The sequence below is a fragment of the Gallinula chloropus genome (assembly GCF_964237585.1).
Source record: "Gallinula chloropus genome assembly, chromosome: 3".
Taxonomy (NCBI): Eukaryota; Metazoa; Chordata; class Aves; order Gruiformes; family Rallidae; genus Gallinula; species Gallinula chloropus.
The window spans coordinates 55,656,234-55,672,295 of record NC_140087.1 but is presented as its reverse complement, the minus strand read 5'-3'; the positions used below and the strand labels follow the sequence as shown (position 1 = coordinate 55,672,295).

The 16,062-nt window shown below is 41.0% G+C and overlaps 1 protein-coding gene across 1 annotated transcript in view; it reads left to right on the top strand.

The window, feature by feature from the left end:
- Positions 1-16,062, top strand: part of TTC7A (tetratricopeptide repeat domain 7A) — a gene marked incomplete at its 5' end in the record, with an annotated part of 172,351 nt that overhangs the window by 17,087 nt on the left and 139,202 nt on the right. The window contains 5 exons of the mRNA XM_084262154.1: positions 4,343-4,473; positions 6,073-6,194; positions 12,408-12,486; positions 15,263-15,423; positions 15,869-15,932. Coding sequence (XP_084118280.1) covers positions 4,343-4,473; positions 6,073-6,194; positions 12,408-12,486; positions 15,263-15,423; positions 15,869-15,932 — 557 coding nt within the window. The remainder of the gene's footprint in view (positions 1-4,342; positions 4,474-6,072; positions 6,195-12,407; positions 12,487-15,262; positions 15,424-15,868; positions 15,933-16,062) is intronic.

Here is a 16,062-nt window from a genome sequence, read left to right as displayed (position 1 = left end):
GTTGGGTTTCAAATTCTGTGTGCTGTTGTTTTTCTTTGATTACTTCCTTAGATTTCCAGGTAGCCTGCAGCTGCTAAACCCCACAGCCCAGGAACATTGGAGCTAATGCTGTTTGGGATTATACTGGCTGCTGATCCTGAATTCTTGGACTTGGGAACCCAACATTCCCCAGTTGTATAAATTCATTCAAATACAGGAGGCCAGAGGTCTGTGTAAAAAGTAAAAGGAAAAGAACTTGTAAGTGGATTGGTATATTCCTCCTACTCAGAAGGAGGAATGCTGCTGTTTGGTGAACTAATTTATGAACTGGAGGAACACAAGAAAGCCACCATTGCTGCCTCTTCTTCCTAGCAGTTGTGTAGTCTCCATCTATGTGCCAAGGCTTTCAAGACTGGACTGGGTGACACCCTGAGCTGGCCCTGCTTTAAGCAGAAAGCTGGATCATGGACCTCCAGGGATCCTTTCCAGCATGAATTTTCATATCACTTTATGTGTTGCTGATAATCTGATACGTCCATGTGCACATGTATGTTCCAGTCCTGGTACCAACATCACCTCAGAGCATTGGAGCTACATGACATATTATCTTCCCTTGGCAAGAGCTGAGTCAGGTGAAAGTGGAAATAAGCCTTCATAAAATCTGCCTGTTCATGACATCTCTTCTAGACTCTATAGTTCTCTGTGTTTTTTCTCACATAAAGGCAAATTAGCTTTAGAAGGGGAAAAAAAGCACAAAGAATATAGAGATCAAGAGCTAGAGAGGAATCTTTAGGAGAACTAGAGGAGGTGAATGGAACCCTTATCTTTATGCAGGAAAGAAAAGCGTTGTTTCTATACATGGAAAGTTACTGCATCTGCAATGGGTAGAAAGCTTGTTCTTTTAAAAAGGATAATGTGGAAGCATGTCTCTCTTTAAATCTTGAGCTTCTTATTAGAAATATGTATCTTCACTATATAAAATGTTCTTATGGTATATATGTATGTTTGTATTTAAATTTGGGCACCTGATTCATATGATAAAAATCTTAATATAGATGAAGTTATAAATTGGTATTATCTTACCTTAACTGGTTGTGAAGAATACCCAAGTCCCTCTACCTTAACCAGGTACCAAGAAAGCATATGGCTTTATGCTTTACTCAGAAGCTAATTCTATCTTAGCAGGAGCCACACTTCTCTTGCTAAATCCAGTGTGGAAATAGCATGCTCTTTCGCGGCTTTCTGACACTTTTGGGGAACAGAGTTGAATTTAAAATATATGTTGTGCTGTGAAGTTTTTCCTGTGTGGATAATGGGGTGAGGAGGAGGGAGAAGTTAGTGGGATCTGTGTTCTCAGGGCTGGAGGAGTTGTAAACAGTCTTGTACAACTGCGTCTTGAGCAGATCAGCAACTGGGGCTTTGTACTGCGAGACCTGAATTGGTGGCTGTAAGAGTTTGGAACTTCTGTTGTTCTTCTGTTCTTCACTTTGTCTACTGGATTTACAGTCTGCTTGCTCTATTTTTCACTGTGTTTCTGTGGTAGGGAAGAATAGCCCTGTTTGGATTCTGTAGAAGATTCTATACTCTGAATCAGGTCAGTATATATGGTATTAGCAGAAAGAACCATGACTGGTGTCATGTCACGAGAGTAATTTTTCCTTCTTGCCCTTTACCAGTAGAAAAATGAGTGAAATGTAGCATTGTGCCTTTTGTAATACACTGGCTATTGCTCTGCACCTATTGTAGCAAGAAACCCTTTTGCAGATATTCATTCCCCTGTCTCTGACCAGCCCCAGCTCTGGTTTGCTGACCTCATGGATGGGCATGTTTGTTGTCAGTACTTGTGCTGCCAAAGGCTGCTTGCTTTCCCTCCCCATGTCAGAGCTCTGAGATAGTAGCTCCTTGCAGTGGGCTGTAGCATGTATGTAAATGGCTTTTTATCAGCCTGTTCGTGCTGTGTGACATCTCCCACGATAACCACCCCCATACAGACTGTGCTAGGATGGCTCTTGCAGTTTGATTAAATGCTGCGTGTGTATGAATGTCAGTGGATTGTACTGGATTTCTTTCAGGGCCCTCAGCCCCACTTTGTGCTTAAGGGGATGGTGACTCTGAAATGCAACGCTTCTTAAAATTGATTTTCAGTTAAAGAGAATGACTGCGAGTTCAGAGGTAGATGAAACTGAGGCAGAGCTAAAATCTGCTTGTAGTTTTTTTCATCTGACTTCAGCACTGGATGGTTTCTTTTTTTGTATAGTTATCATCCTTCTTTTCCCTTTGTTACATAGCAACAGGGCTAGGAAATAGAAGCTTTAAAATAATGGGAAAACAACCCCTGATATTAAGCCAGAGACTTTGTAGAGTGACTGGAAGACCAAATATATTGTATGTTTGATGTTGTACAAGGTCTTTGTCGGAAGGAGAGCATGCAGAATGGGCACTGGTTAAAAGCAGCAAGAAGATTGTAGTCCATGTCCCCTGGATGCTGTCAGTTTGATGTAAATCCATTCCCCCTGCTCTACTCTGGTCAGGATTTTCAAAGGTGAAAGATATTTATGTGTATTGCTCCAACATGTAGGCCTTGGAGGGAATGTGCCGTGCACTTTTTGACTTGGGAAATGCCTCACAACCTTCACAGGGAAGAATTTCTTCCTAATGTGTAATCTAAACTTACCCTCTTTTAGTTTAAAGCATTACACCTTGTCTTGTCACTGTTTGCCATTGTAAACAGTCCCTCTCCAGCTTTCACGTACGCGCCCTTTATGTTGTGGAAGGCTGCTATAAGGTCTCCCTGGAGTCTTCTCTAAGCTGAAGAAGCTCAACTCTATTAGCCTATCTTCATAGGAGAGGAGCTCTGGCCCTCCTCTGGACTTGCTCCAGTAGGCCCATGTCTGTCTTATACTGGGAACTCCAGAGCTGGATGCAGACTTCTCCTCTCAACTGCTCATGTCTGGCTCTAATGTAACACATGAGATAGGGAAAGTCCTAGCAGAGTAACCAAGGGGACAAAACAGAAGTGTTGAACATGAGAAGTAAACAAAGCTAAGACTGCCTAGGAACCTCAGTACTGCATCGTTCATCATGGGGAAACCTGACTCCCCACTGCTGCCTCACAGTGGTTTGTTGTCAGGCTCCTAAAATGAGCTGTGATGAGCTGTTCTGAGGTGCTGTGCTTCCTGGGACTGTAGGGGCCCAGGAAAGCATGGCTCCTGGTATGCATGGTGGCTCTTCACATTGAACAGAATGCTTTGCTCTATGCTGCAGTGGTCTAAATAGCTTCCTTGGAGAAGCTATCCAGACAACTGAAATCTTTCTTCTTATGTCACCTCCATGTATCTGTGGCAGGAAGACTCGGATTTTGTGTTACGTTTTCATTTACACATTTTTCATTGACATTAGGGAGTGTTGTTATATATAAAATTTATTGGGAGGAATTGTTTACAACCTGTGTTGGGCTACTGGGCATCAGTGCAGTTGTGTTGGGTGTAAAAGGCCTGAGTTTCCAAGCAGTGCTGTATTGTAGAGATGCAGTATGGCACCAGAACCTACATGGATCAAAATAAAATTAGTATGTGGATCTATAGCCTCTCCACATAGATTTAGAGATATAAAGGGTGTCATATGTGATGTCAGACAAGGAATTGATAATAAAAGATTTTCATCTAGTGACACTAGCTGTGGTTCTTCAATTAACATGCTCCTTTTTTTGTGAGTAGGGTTGAATAATGACACAAGAAAGAGTTTTAGTACTTAAAAACCCCGGCTTTTTTTCTTTCTTTGGAGAAGAGGGTGATTTTGTGGTTAAGAGTCTCTTGTGCCTTGCCAAGAGCTTGCTGTGTGTCCATGTGCAGTTTGCATGTGCTCAGATTTTCCAAGAGACAACTCAGATTTTTTCCAACTTTGTTTCAGTATCATTTTCCAGTGGGTTTTTTTTCCCCTCAAAACTGCTGTTTATTGAAAGCTTCGTTTGGAATAGTGGATGCTTAGAAGTTCTCAAATCCAGTGCTAGGGTGCTTCTGAAACAGCACTTGTGCTGAAGCACCCAAGATCTATAGCAGTCTTTGGACATATAGACTATAATTTCTCTGCTTCCTCATCCCTACTGGAGATGTTGTATGTCCTTGCTTTGTGAAGTGCTTGAAAGGCACTGTAGAAGCGTGAAGTGCCTCTGTTAGAGCACCATGACAGAAATGCCTTCCATGCTAGGAATTATGTCTTCCTGGGGGTCTTTTTCTGAAAGTCACTAAAACAAGGAGGAAACCCACCTATGGAAAAACTGTCCTGTCAGCTGGTAAATGAAATAATAACATGGCCATGCTGCTGTTGGTGGGCTCCAGTTAAAGGAGGTGTTGCCATTTTGCAGGTCTGTCACTGGAGCGTTCAACCAACTCAATTGCCTCACGTGCTCGACTCTGTGAAAGGGAGGAGGAAGTCATAGCTTGTTTTGAGACAGCATGTGTCATTGCCCAGGTGTACTTGCAGGAGCTTGAAAAGGTAAGAAGAAACATTTTCAGGGTGTTACCTGGTGGCCTGGGTGGAATTTCTAGGGTTTTGATAGCTAAAGTGATGAGGAAACACCAAATGACCATAGGCAGTAAGGAGCATGAGAAGTGTGCAAGGAGATTGCAAGTTAGAGTGAGGTGCAGTTGCAAAACAGCAGTTTATCTGGTCTCAGTTTCCTCTGAGAATGAGGTCTGGAAACCAGTTTTGCCTGTGGTAAAGCACTGAATATTTCAGATATGCTTAGGTTGTATCTCAAGTTTAGCTCTTGCTATGTAAAGTTTGTAGTCCCTCGTTAGGGAGTGCCAGAATGAAGGAACCTGAGACATTTTATGTATCTGTCATGTAAATGAGACACAGTTGTAGATACTGAGATAGAGTAACCTTTTTTGGGTCAGCCATAGCAAGATTTAACTGTCAGTGCTTCACCTCCTCCGAGTAGCTACGTGGCCAGAGGTTGGCTGGGATGCCAAGATAGCTACTGAGAGCCCTCCACTAAACTGTAATATGGGCCCTTGATTTGCTGGACATATGCTTAGTGGCCTCTATCTCTGTAAGCTGGCCTAGTTGAGTTTATAAGGGCACACCATGTGCTTTCACACCCTTCCTTTGCTACATGGTATGCTTGACATCAGGAGCACTGATAGCAACGCATGCTACCTGTAACTTAACAGCCTTCTGACCAGAGATTTCTACTCTTCTCAGCAGCAAAGGTGTGTGTCCCAAGTTTTGTTTTTAATTTAAAACAAGAAAAAATTAGCATAATGCATATATAAAAAAATCATCAAGAACAAATCTGGTCTGTTTCTTTGTAGGAAAAAAGCTGAATGGCTTTTTATTTAAAATTCAGTAGTGTTCTACTCTTGTGGAAGGACACTTCCTTTGTGGAAGGACAAATTCTTGTCAGTACTGCATGCTGTAAATGTTTATACTGACAGATTGTATCTTCAAAGAAGGGAAAGAGTTTGAACTGTAATTTGTTCATCTTCTGGATGCAGAGACAAGGATGCAGGATTGCTGATGCATGTGCTAAAAGTCCATAGGCCTTCTCCAGTCCTGGATGTAAAACCCTGCTTTGGAGAGTCCAGACTGGGCAACTTTCAGCAATCAAAGCTGTTTGTTACCAGTAAGGAAGCAAAAGCAAGAAGGGTTTGATAGGAGAAACAGGAAAGGCTAAGATTCTTCCATCAGGGCTCCTGATAGCTTACTAGCTCTTAACGAATATTTATGTATGTTAAACTAAACTTACCTACTCAAACATTGCATTAATATTTCTGTGCAAGATGCTGGATCTGAGTGATTGAAGTAGTACTTCTGAAGCCCTTGGTGTTAATGTGCAGCTTTCTATTTACTTTATTAAAGGTTGGAAAGTAATACGGCATGGTGTTTCAAAGCTCATGCTGCATGCAGAATATTTCCTGGAAGTCACTGTATGGTTTATTTTAAAGTTGACTTTGAAAGGTAAGTTTTCAAGTAGTCTGAGGAGGAATCTGATGTCAGAAGCTCACACATTACTGTTGGAGATGTCTCTGGCTCATTACAGACAACTGTTTGAACTAGTTAATCTCAGATATTTCTTTCATCCCCTCACAGACATTAAACAACACACATTCAAGGAGTATCAAGGGCAGCCACATTACTTACTCAGAGTTTGAACTTTCCTACTTCCTGGAAGCAGCTCTACAGAGTGCCTACGTGACTCATTTAAAGAAGGGGTAGGTGGATGTCGATGTTAATAAAAGTAGATAATGTTGCATGTCTTGTCCCAGAACAGATGAAGTCTAATTTCTTTGTATGTGCTCTGTTTTGACTTTTTTGCTGCTGGTTCACCTCAAGTCCCCTCAGTGCCCTTCCCTCCCTCCTATTTCTCTGCGTATGTGTGTCTCTTAGGAGTACTAAGCCTCATTTTTCCAGACCCAGAAGTAGGGTGGAGCAGAACAGTTTTGTTGTCTTGATTCATCTCTGGTCCCTGTGGAGATGAGGGGAGTTTGACCTTAAAGAGAGAGTGGAATTTATACTGCTGTGTGCTTTTAAAATGTGGTCTGGTTTAGAGCTCAGTGAAGTCTTAAGGTAGTTTCTTTTGTTTGTTTATTTAACTGTCCTAATCAATACCCCAAATCCGTGTGGTTTTACTAGAGGGAATGTGTGTGGGAGCAGTGCTACTCCAGGGTGTCTGTTATGCCTCTGAAATACAGCTCCCAGTGAACCTTGGATGGGACAAGAGGAGTTGGTGTCTGCAAGTCTACAGTGAATTTCACCTGAGGAAAACCTTCTCAAGAGCAGTAAAAAAGACATTGTAAATCCCCACTTGCAAAAGCCATTTATGAGGGTACACTGTTCCCTAAAACAGGCCATGTCTTCAAAACATCAACTGTGTTTAGCTGTAGGTGAGATTGCCATGTAAGAAGAGTGTCTCCTCACCATGTGTAAACAGTACATGTAAGAATCTCTCCTTCCCCAGTCCCGTTCTTGCACTGTATTGTCCCATTTGTTCTCAAGGAATCAGATACTGAATTTCTCACTGCTTTGTGTAATATTGAAGGTCAATTTTTTTAAAAACTTCAAGCAAATTGTTTTTGAAGGGATGTAATTTTGGCTGGCTGGGTTTTTTACCTTCACTGTCAGTCAAAGATGTAGTTCTCTTAATTTTCTTCATTCTTCTTCCTGCTGAGTAAGATGGAAAAGAAAGCAGAAAATGAGGGGAGACTGGAAGGGAAAAAAATCCCAACCCAGCAAAAATGGCCTAAACAAGAACCCCCTTCTCCAAACTAAAAAAAGTGCTAACAACTTTCTACAGAAGAATTTAAACTGATTTTTGATAGGAATTTTGCAACTGTGAATAGCTTGTGTGTTCCACCTTCTTTCATTAAAAGCCTGCATGTACGTTGAAGCTGCACTTGTAAGCATATCCATGAGAGGTGCCTTTGGGTAAGCTTTGTTTAACCCAAAGGCTTACAAATACACAAAGCCCAAATGTTGTGAAATGACCCCTTTAGTCAGGTGAGAACAAGTTTATGTGTAAAGAAAGTAAGGACTTGTAAGTATGAGGTGTAGTCTCAGTATCACCTCACCAGTGGTGAGGGAGATGTATGTGGTTTTCCCACGTGAGTTAGTGGTTGATTTGCTGTAGTGTAGCATGTGCTTTCCTAGCCTTTTGCCATTCTCAGGGTGAACCAAAAGCTCAGGTCTTGACAGTAGGCTCATTAACTATGTATTAAAATAAAATCCCACGTAGAACATATGGCACTGATGTCCTCTAGGCACCTTTTAAATGTTAAACTTGCTCGTGTTCATTGTATTCACCAGCATTTCAAATTTGATCTTCATCAGTTCAATATATCCAGTGGGTTGTTTTAGCTATTACTGCGGGCCCTGCTTGCTCCCTTCCCATGTTATTTTAATGACAGCCCTAAAAAACCCAAAAGACCAAAGCAACAACAAAAAAACCCAAAACCACCACAAACCCAACCACATCAAAACCCTACAGGAAAACAATTTGGAATCAAAATACATGTGTGAATTAAGCAGTGCTTTGGTTATAAACTGAATTGCTGCAGTAGCAGCAAAATGTTTTCTGTAGCTGTCTCCTGATGAAAGAGCTTCCCAGTCGGTGTGATGGAGCTCCTGTGGCTGGGATGAGAGTGGAGGCCCACGCGCTCCTCATCTCCTCCAGTGCAAGTGAGAAACACCAGCCAGGGAAATGAAGAGTCCGGTGGGACTCTGCAGCTTGTCTCTGCCCCCCAGCTGGGATGAATGTGTGGTTTCTGCCACGAGAGGGCATAAGCAGCATTGGGATATCTTAAGGAAAGAGGAGGGACGTGGGAGGAAGCTTTTTAGGATGCTTCATGTGTGTAATAAATTTCTCCACCTGATATTGAACAGTTCAAAGAAACACTTTTGTCCTTATTGCTTCCAGTGTGTTCAGGTAGGAAATAAGCCTTGGATGATGAATGCTTAAGCTGGCAGGGAGTTAGGCCCTATCAGGTGGGACGTCCTTCCCCAGCAGCACATGTGTACAAAAGAAATAGTGTGTCCTTTATTCTTGTCTCACCAGGCAGAAGAGCTGAGAGATAGGAGTGGTATTGTCACGCTTTTGTTCCTGGTGACAGGAACGGGCATGCTCTGCTCTGGGTGCCCTTTTCTCTTGCAGTGTGCAGTGGAAGGCAGGCACCAATACAAAACAAAGGTCTGATCCCCCTTTCAATCATTGAGCCACCAGCTGTAAGGACCAGCAAGTCTTGCAGCTGTGGAAGTTCCAGATGCTTTTAATAAGATGTTTACTTAAAAATACTGTGTTGCTGAAGACATGTTTTCTGTAGTTCTTAGCCCTACTGCATCTCAAGCTTTCTTTTATTCTTCCAGTCAGCAAATTTGATGCTGTGCATGCAGAATATAGACAGGCAGATGCTGTTGTACTGTAGGAGGTAACCAGTTGTCTTTCATGTTAACATCTGCACTGGGTTTTTTGGTTTTTTTCCTGATGTGGATGTGTGGAGATGAAGCTCATTCCTTACAGCCTTTCCTTTCGGACTATTGAACAGGTATTACTACTTATTACTGTTACGGGTGTTTTAGTCAAGATACCTTTAAGTGTATTCTCAAGCCAAACAGGCTTCACCCGTGGGAAGTAATGGTTATATGTATGCTGCTCTCTTAATGGCACCTGAAGTTTGTGTGGACTTTCTCAGCCAAGACATAAGGCAGAGCTTTCAAGAGGATGTGGTTGGTTTTTGAAGCTCTAGGGGAAAACTTTTGAAGAAGATGAGAGATCATAAGAAAATTTGATTTCTAAATGCTTAGTATTTATTTTTCAGAAACTCAAGTTAGGACCTAAACTACTTTGGAAAACCCTGATGAAAATGCCTAGTAAGAAAAGCTTACACAATTCTTTCTCTTCTGGAGTGCTCACTTCCCTTCTGAAATTTTGCAGGCTTCTGTTAGGGCATTTTGAAAGAGCAACTTCATGTATGCCTTGTTTTACAGTGGAATTTAATGGACAGAGGCAAGTAGGACGGGCTGCCAGGCCATTCATCTCTTCTGAGGAATTTATGTGGGCTTTTTTTTTATCTCCCCTTCAGTCCTGACAATCTAGCAATTTATCCAGGACAATTTGGCAGTGAGGCTTACTACCTACTAGGTAGATCTAGATTAGTGCTAAGCTTTTATTTTGGACTGATTTTTTTGGAGGGCTTTTTACTTGTTTGTTTGGTGGGGTTTTTTTGAGCACCCCACTTCTCTTAGGCTGCTATTAGAAATCTCTTATGTGATTTGTTGTATTTAGTTGTCTTGTCTTGCATCTTCATTCATAGGTATCTGGGAATCTAAGGCTTACTTCTTTAGGTGTGCTTAGTTTCTGATCTAGACAAGATGAAATGGATTCACCATGGATTGCCAGAGGCTTTCTCTTTATATTCTTGTTCACTTATCTACGTACATGTATTTCTGTTCAAACATACACTTTTCTATTTGTTAGCTTCTTCAGGCCCTAATTAAAACTAAAAATCTCTTCAAGTGTGCATAGTAGTGGAACAGAAACTTCCTTATTGTTATGAATAGAGCAATTCATATGCTTAGAATGAAATGTGTGCTCAGATGGCCTCCTGGCTTGGAACAGCAGAGTGGAAAGACAAACTCCTGTAGTGAGGTATGTTTGCAGACTGCTGGCAGGTGTGCTCTGTCTCCTGTCACAGCTCAATAATGTTTGAGAAAGCTCAAAATAAAAAGCTGCCAGACCAAATCTTCAATCCTGTAGAACTGGTATTGTCAGATGCATTGCATGTTTCAGACTTGAGAGCTCAGAGCCCAGAGCAGGTCCTTTCTGAGAGACCCTGACCACACAAGCACTACTTGTCTGGGAGGTGATGGGTGCTGGGCGCTCCTCCCCCGCTGCCCATTTTGCACTCCTACCTTGTGTTGAAGGTGATCCTAGGTGTTTATCATGCAGTGCGTGGTTTCAACCCCAACTGACTGCAGATGGGCAGCAATTTGCCATTTATTCTTTCATTCACTTCAGTGTGTCAGTACTCATTCATTCCATCTCCTCTCCCCCCCATAGTGAGGTGTTTCTGCCGTGAAGCTTAACTTGGTTTATAGCCTTGTCTAAAACGTAGAACTGAAACGTTTCTCCAGTTCTCTGGGAACAAAACCGTCTCATCCTTGAGGTTTTTCATCTCTTAAGTATGTGCCAAATATGAAATTAATTGGCTTTGCAACTGGTTGCTAATCTTCTTCATGTTGTTAGCTAATGGAATTCATTGACACTTTATTAAGACAAATACCATTATCCTAACAAGAGATCAAAACATATGCATTTTTGAAACTGTTGCAGAATGGTTATACAGCGTAACTCACAACTCGCTTGTGGGTAAGCACAAGAAATACCAGTAGTTTTCAGTAACTGAGAGCAGTAGGGCAGATGTATTTTGCTTGGATGGGGGAACTTGGTGATTTTTATATCCTCTCAAAATAAATAGCATGTGAGCAATTCTGTTGGATTTGGTGTGATTACTTGTGCATAAGTATCACCACAAGCTTTATTACTTTCCTTAGTTTAAGGTCCGGAACTGCATCTTTGTGGGTATAATATTTCCTGGACTCACAAAAAAGCACCAGATGTCTTGGCTCTGTAATTGGAGAGCTTGCCTTACTTCATTGCCTGTCTGTAGATTGCCCACAACTAAGTAATGTACATATTACCTCAAAGTTTAAAAATTTTAGATGAGTACTTACTGGAAGTAAGGCCACGTACATTTGCATTCTGTGACTTGGTGACCATGAGCTTTTGGGTGGCATTTTATGTAGCCAATATTCATGTTAACGTGATCAACTCTTCCCCCCCTCTCCCCCCAAATACTTATTTTCTTAATTATTCAAATGTTTGCCATTGATTCTGGAGTGCAAGAAGACTTGAGTGCATGAAAGTGGGTACAAGTGCAGCCTGTACTGCTTACCTTCAAAATTTAATCAGATTACAAAAAATGTTGTTATGGTGTATGGCTTTTTAAAGTGAAAAAGTTTTGTGTGCACAGAAAATTCTCCTGGAATAAGTTGAAGTGGCAGCTAATGTATCAGTGCAGGTGGTTATCTGGTTGTCTGCATTTTAGATTTTTCTGATAGCTTGTATTTCTTTGCATAGGTCCTAGCTTGGAAGGAAAGTGAACAAAACCATTTTGTAGTTCCAGTGGTTGTGGGGTCCTGTCTTTAGCCTTGAAGAGCTTACAAACTGCAAGTGTGTTAACTAGTGTGTCCAGTGTTTAATATTTCCTCTCCACATCTCTCGTAGTGCTCAGATGCACGATCAAGATACCGTTTGACAACTAGTCTGCTTTAATTGCTCATGGTAGTATGGAGAGTAATGGGATTTAGTTTTTTGTTTTTTAAGCCCTAACCCTCTTATTACAGGTTAAGCGTGCTTGCAGACACTTGGTGCAACTTAGCTGCCTGATGATAAACTGTTTAAACCACTGTAATTGCATCATGTGCCTGGACCATCAGGCACAAGGCATTTAAGCGCCACCTAAAAGGAGTCGTCGTTTAAGAGCATCGCATAAGCTCAGTGTAATTCAAACAAGTACAATCTGTGTGTATGGAGAGGGGATGTCGATGCTTTTAAGAAGAAGCATCTGCTTTATAAATACGAGCTATGAAAGGCTTCCAAATGTCCCCTCTGTTCGTCAAATGTGAATGTGATCTTCTCCTAGGAAGCCATCTGGAGTAGGCATGCTACAGTCGCTGCCTCGCTCAGTGCCATTGTCCTATCTGCGCCTCAGAGGGACTTGTCTCGCTGGTGCACACTCAGTATTAGTGACTGTTTCATGGGTTGGTTTGAATGTCAAGTTTGTTGCCAAGCTTTGGTGCATCATAAAAATATTTTGTCTCCAGTGTGTTGGCTTTTTATGATTTTTTTTTTTTTCCTGCCTTACCCATAGAAATATTGTGAAAGGAATGAGGAGCCTGCGAGAAATACTACGGACTGTGGAAACAAAAGCTACTCAGACCTTCAAAATGGTAAGGGGAATGAATGGGAAATGGGAAGGTGGGGGTTAATCTACTGCTGCCTTTTTTTCCTTTTTTTTTTTTTTTTAGCTTTAGAAATGATGTGTCAAGTGATGCACTTAATTCAGAGACCTGCCCAATTGAAACCTTGGAGCCTTCAGCATGTGGATTTTTTGGGTTTGGTTTTTTTCACTGGGTTTTCTAGCCCTGCTAGAAGTAGGGATGTATTTAGTTTGACAGCACTGTCCTCAAGTGAAAATGTCTTGTCTTGTTTTTGTTCTCTCTTTTCAGTGTATGCACAAATACCTTTTTGCATTTGCATGTAGAAGCATTAAATACTTCTGCCTCTTGCAACAAGAAGGGCGTTTTTAGACTCAAGCTTCAGTGTTCTTCCTGTACAACTCCCTTCAATTTGGTACAGAGTGGTTTTAATTTATTGTTTTTAATGTTGAAATTCTGCATCCTGTTACCCTAAGTGCCTCTGTTAAAGAAATTATTCATGAAGTTACTTACATGCCTATTTAACTTATTAGACCTTTAACTGGTTCTTCTCTGTGTGACCTTTACGAGATCTTGTCCCTAAGTTACTTGGGAGGTGACAAGGACAACAGCATGGAGAACACCAGTCTTTAGAACATGAATGAAAACTTTGCAGCCCTAAAACATTGACATTGATACCACTAAACTTTTGTGCTTTGTTAGCATTGTGTTTTGTGTAATTCCAGAGAAGTTGTCAAGGGAGGTGGGTTTTTGCGTAGCACTTTGGAGATACTGAGTCCGGCTTCCAATGGATGAACTGACTGTCTGTCTAGCTCATATGCAAATGCAGAACTAAAATGAAAGTGTGAGCACAAAGGGTATCCTGGGTGCTTTTCTTGTAGGACTCTTATACCTGTGTATTTTTTAATTTCTTTTCTGGAAATGAATCTTCTTATTGCCTCAGGCTCACCTTATATGCCTAATTGAGAATACAGATGCAAGTGGAAGCTTGTGCACGGAATTAGAATAAGTGACTTAAATAATTGTCACTCTCAAACATCCTTTTCCAGATTGAGAACAGGGTTCAGGGGATTTTTCTTGTTCACCTGTTTTATCATTTTGCTGAAATGAGTCTAACCATCTGGTGTTCCTGTACCATGACAGAATGTGGCACACAAGTGCTCCTGTTCCTGTGCAACTGGGGACAGCCGTACAACACCCCTGGGGGATTTATCCCTAAGGGAAGATCTGAAGCTGTTCATCCAATATTTTTTTACTGGATTACCATTTTACTGGAAGTTGCATTTTCATTTCATTTTCTTACTTATTTTTAAAGAACTGTCAAGAGGGCAAAGGGAGGAACGTGCTTAATTAAACAAGTTTTTCAACCATGAAAGTGAAACACGTGATTTTTTTGTTTTCCTAATTTGTGGGATCACAGTGTTCTTGAAGCATAATGATGCTTTTTTTAGCCAAAAGCAGTAATAATATAAATCAGAGCCTTGGCCTGTTCTAGTTTGTTTGGTCTTATTCAAAGCAAGAGTGAAGCTAATTTACACAGCTACTGTACTGTATGTTAAAATCAAAGACACCAAAGGTATTTGGTACTTGCCTTTTGAAAGGCTTATCACAAACTGTGCTCCTGCTTCTCTGTGAAGCAGTAGAGATCTTTCTGTTGCTGGCATGTTATCTCCCCCCCCCCTCTAAGACTGTAGGAAAAAATATAGGAATGTTGACTCCTCAGGGTAAAACTGACTAAATAATTACACACTGAGATGATAAAATGATACCGGCTAATGTCGCAGGCCCCTAGGCCATTTTGCTCATGGTTATTTGCTATAAAAAGCATAGAAAAGCCTAGTTAGAAACAGAAGGCTTTCTGTAACTTGTCAGTAGGAGTGCATGGAAGGTCTTGGGGGTTCCAGGGAGTTTCATGTGACATTATTTGTTTGAGGCCTTGTCAATACACTCAGATCACTTTGCTGTTTGCTACATCTGTGAAACCTCCCCGTCTGCTGTTTAAGAAAGGGTGCATGCTACTGTGCTGGCATTTTGGACTAATTCAGTGAATTTGTATGGTGAAGAGCATGAAAATAAAGAATCTTGCATCTTTTTTTTTTTTTTTTCTGAATCTGGTAACGGGAATTTTAACCTCAGTATGCTCTATTTGGTTCTATAGATATCATACCTCAAATGGAGTAATGCTTCATTTTATCAATCATACCTATCCTGGTATTTCAAAGAAAATCACTCTTGGTGGTCTCATTAACACATGTCAAAGTGTAAAGTGAATATAAAAAACCTATGTAGTAGTCAGAAGTTTCATAATAGTACTTAGAAGGATTAGGACAGAAAGGCTAAAGTTTGAGCCTGCCTCTGTGCTGGGCAGTACTTTACAGTTCAGAGAGCTGTGCAGCTTGAAATTCACTGAGGATACCACCAGTTTTCATGTCTCTGTCCTTGTTTGCATGTACATCTACTTAAATGCAAACAAATAGGGGGGTTTTGGGGTGGTTTTTTTTGTTTTTTTTTAGTGGGGACAAGGACAATTGCCAAAGATAGCTTTGCAAAGGCATGTTTACTTGCCCAGTTTTGGTCCCGACTTGCCAGATGTCTGTCTGAATGGGAAAGTGAGTATTATTTAAGGACCTTTGACCACTCAATGGTAAAAAAAAAAAGCCTGTGATATTGCTGTCTCAATATAAAGCTCCATCTCCTTTCCAAGGTGGAACATGGGGAGGGGCAAATTTTTTGTCTTAGAGCAGGCTTCACTAATGTGTCTTTTTCTGTACTGTTCACTGATCTCTAGACTGCAGCCAAACAGCTAGCCCAAGTACTTCTCCATTCCCTCAGTGAAGACTGTTACTGGAGCCCTTTATCTGATCCGCTTCCTGAGTTCATGAACAAGGAAGATCAGTCTTATGTTAGCAACCTTCTTTGTCGGAGGCCTGAGCTGTACACAGAGGAGAAGTAAGCATTCTTTTTTATTTTGGTGTATTGGCAGGAGGAGGGAGAGTGTTTAAGCACTCTTCAGTACTACTAATTCAGTCACATGTAGTTTTGTGTGTTCTTGTGTTTCAACTCCCCACCAAAAGGCCTGCTGGAAAAATAAAACTTTAAGCCTTGCCTGCTTTATTTTGTTATTTTTTTTTTCACCAGGAAGGAAGAAAAGCCAACCAAATAGCTGTCTTAGGTTATTTCCATTTCATAGCAATTTATGGTTCAGTATAGCTCATGTAGGATATCTTGCAGAGCTTTTAATTGTGTGAATGTGCAAAAGAAGGTATTGGAAGGTATTGCTTAGCAAATGAATTATGAATGAGATGTTTCAAGTTACTGTCTCTCTTGTGAAATGAGAAAGAGACTGACAGGATAATTCTTGACCTTCCTCTGAAAAATGCGTTCTGTCTTTCAGCGTATACTGCCCTCAAGACAACGTGGAAGAGGCTCTTCTTCTCCTCTTAATCAGTGAATCCATGGTAAGCCAAAAATGAGTTTGTAATACTAACAGCACAAAGGAATATCTAGTGTTTCCATGTCAAGTCTTCGGTTGGCTTTTTTCTATCTTCCCTAGTTAAACAGAATAATCAGAAGCAAGGATTCGGCTGC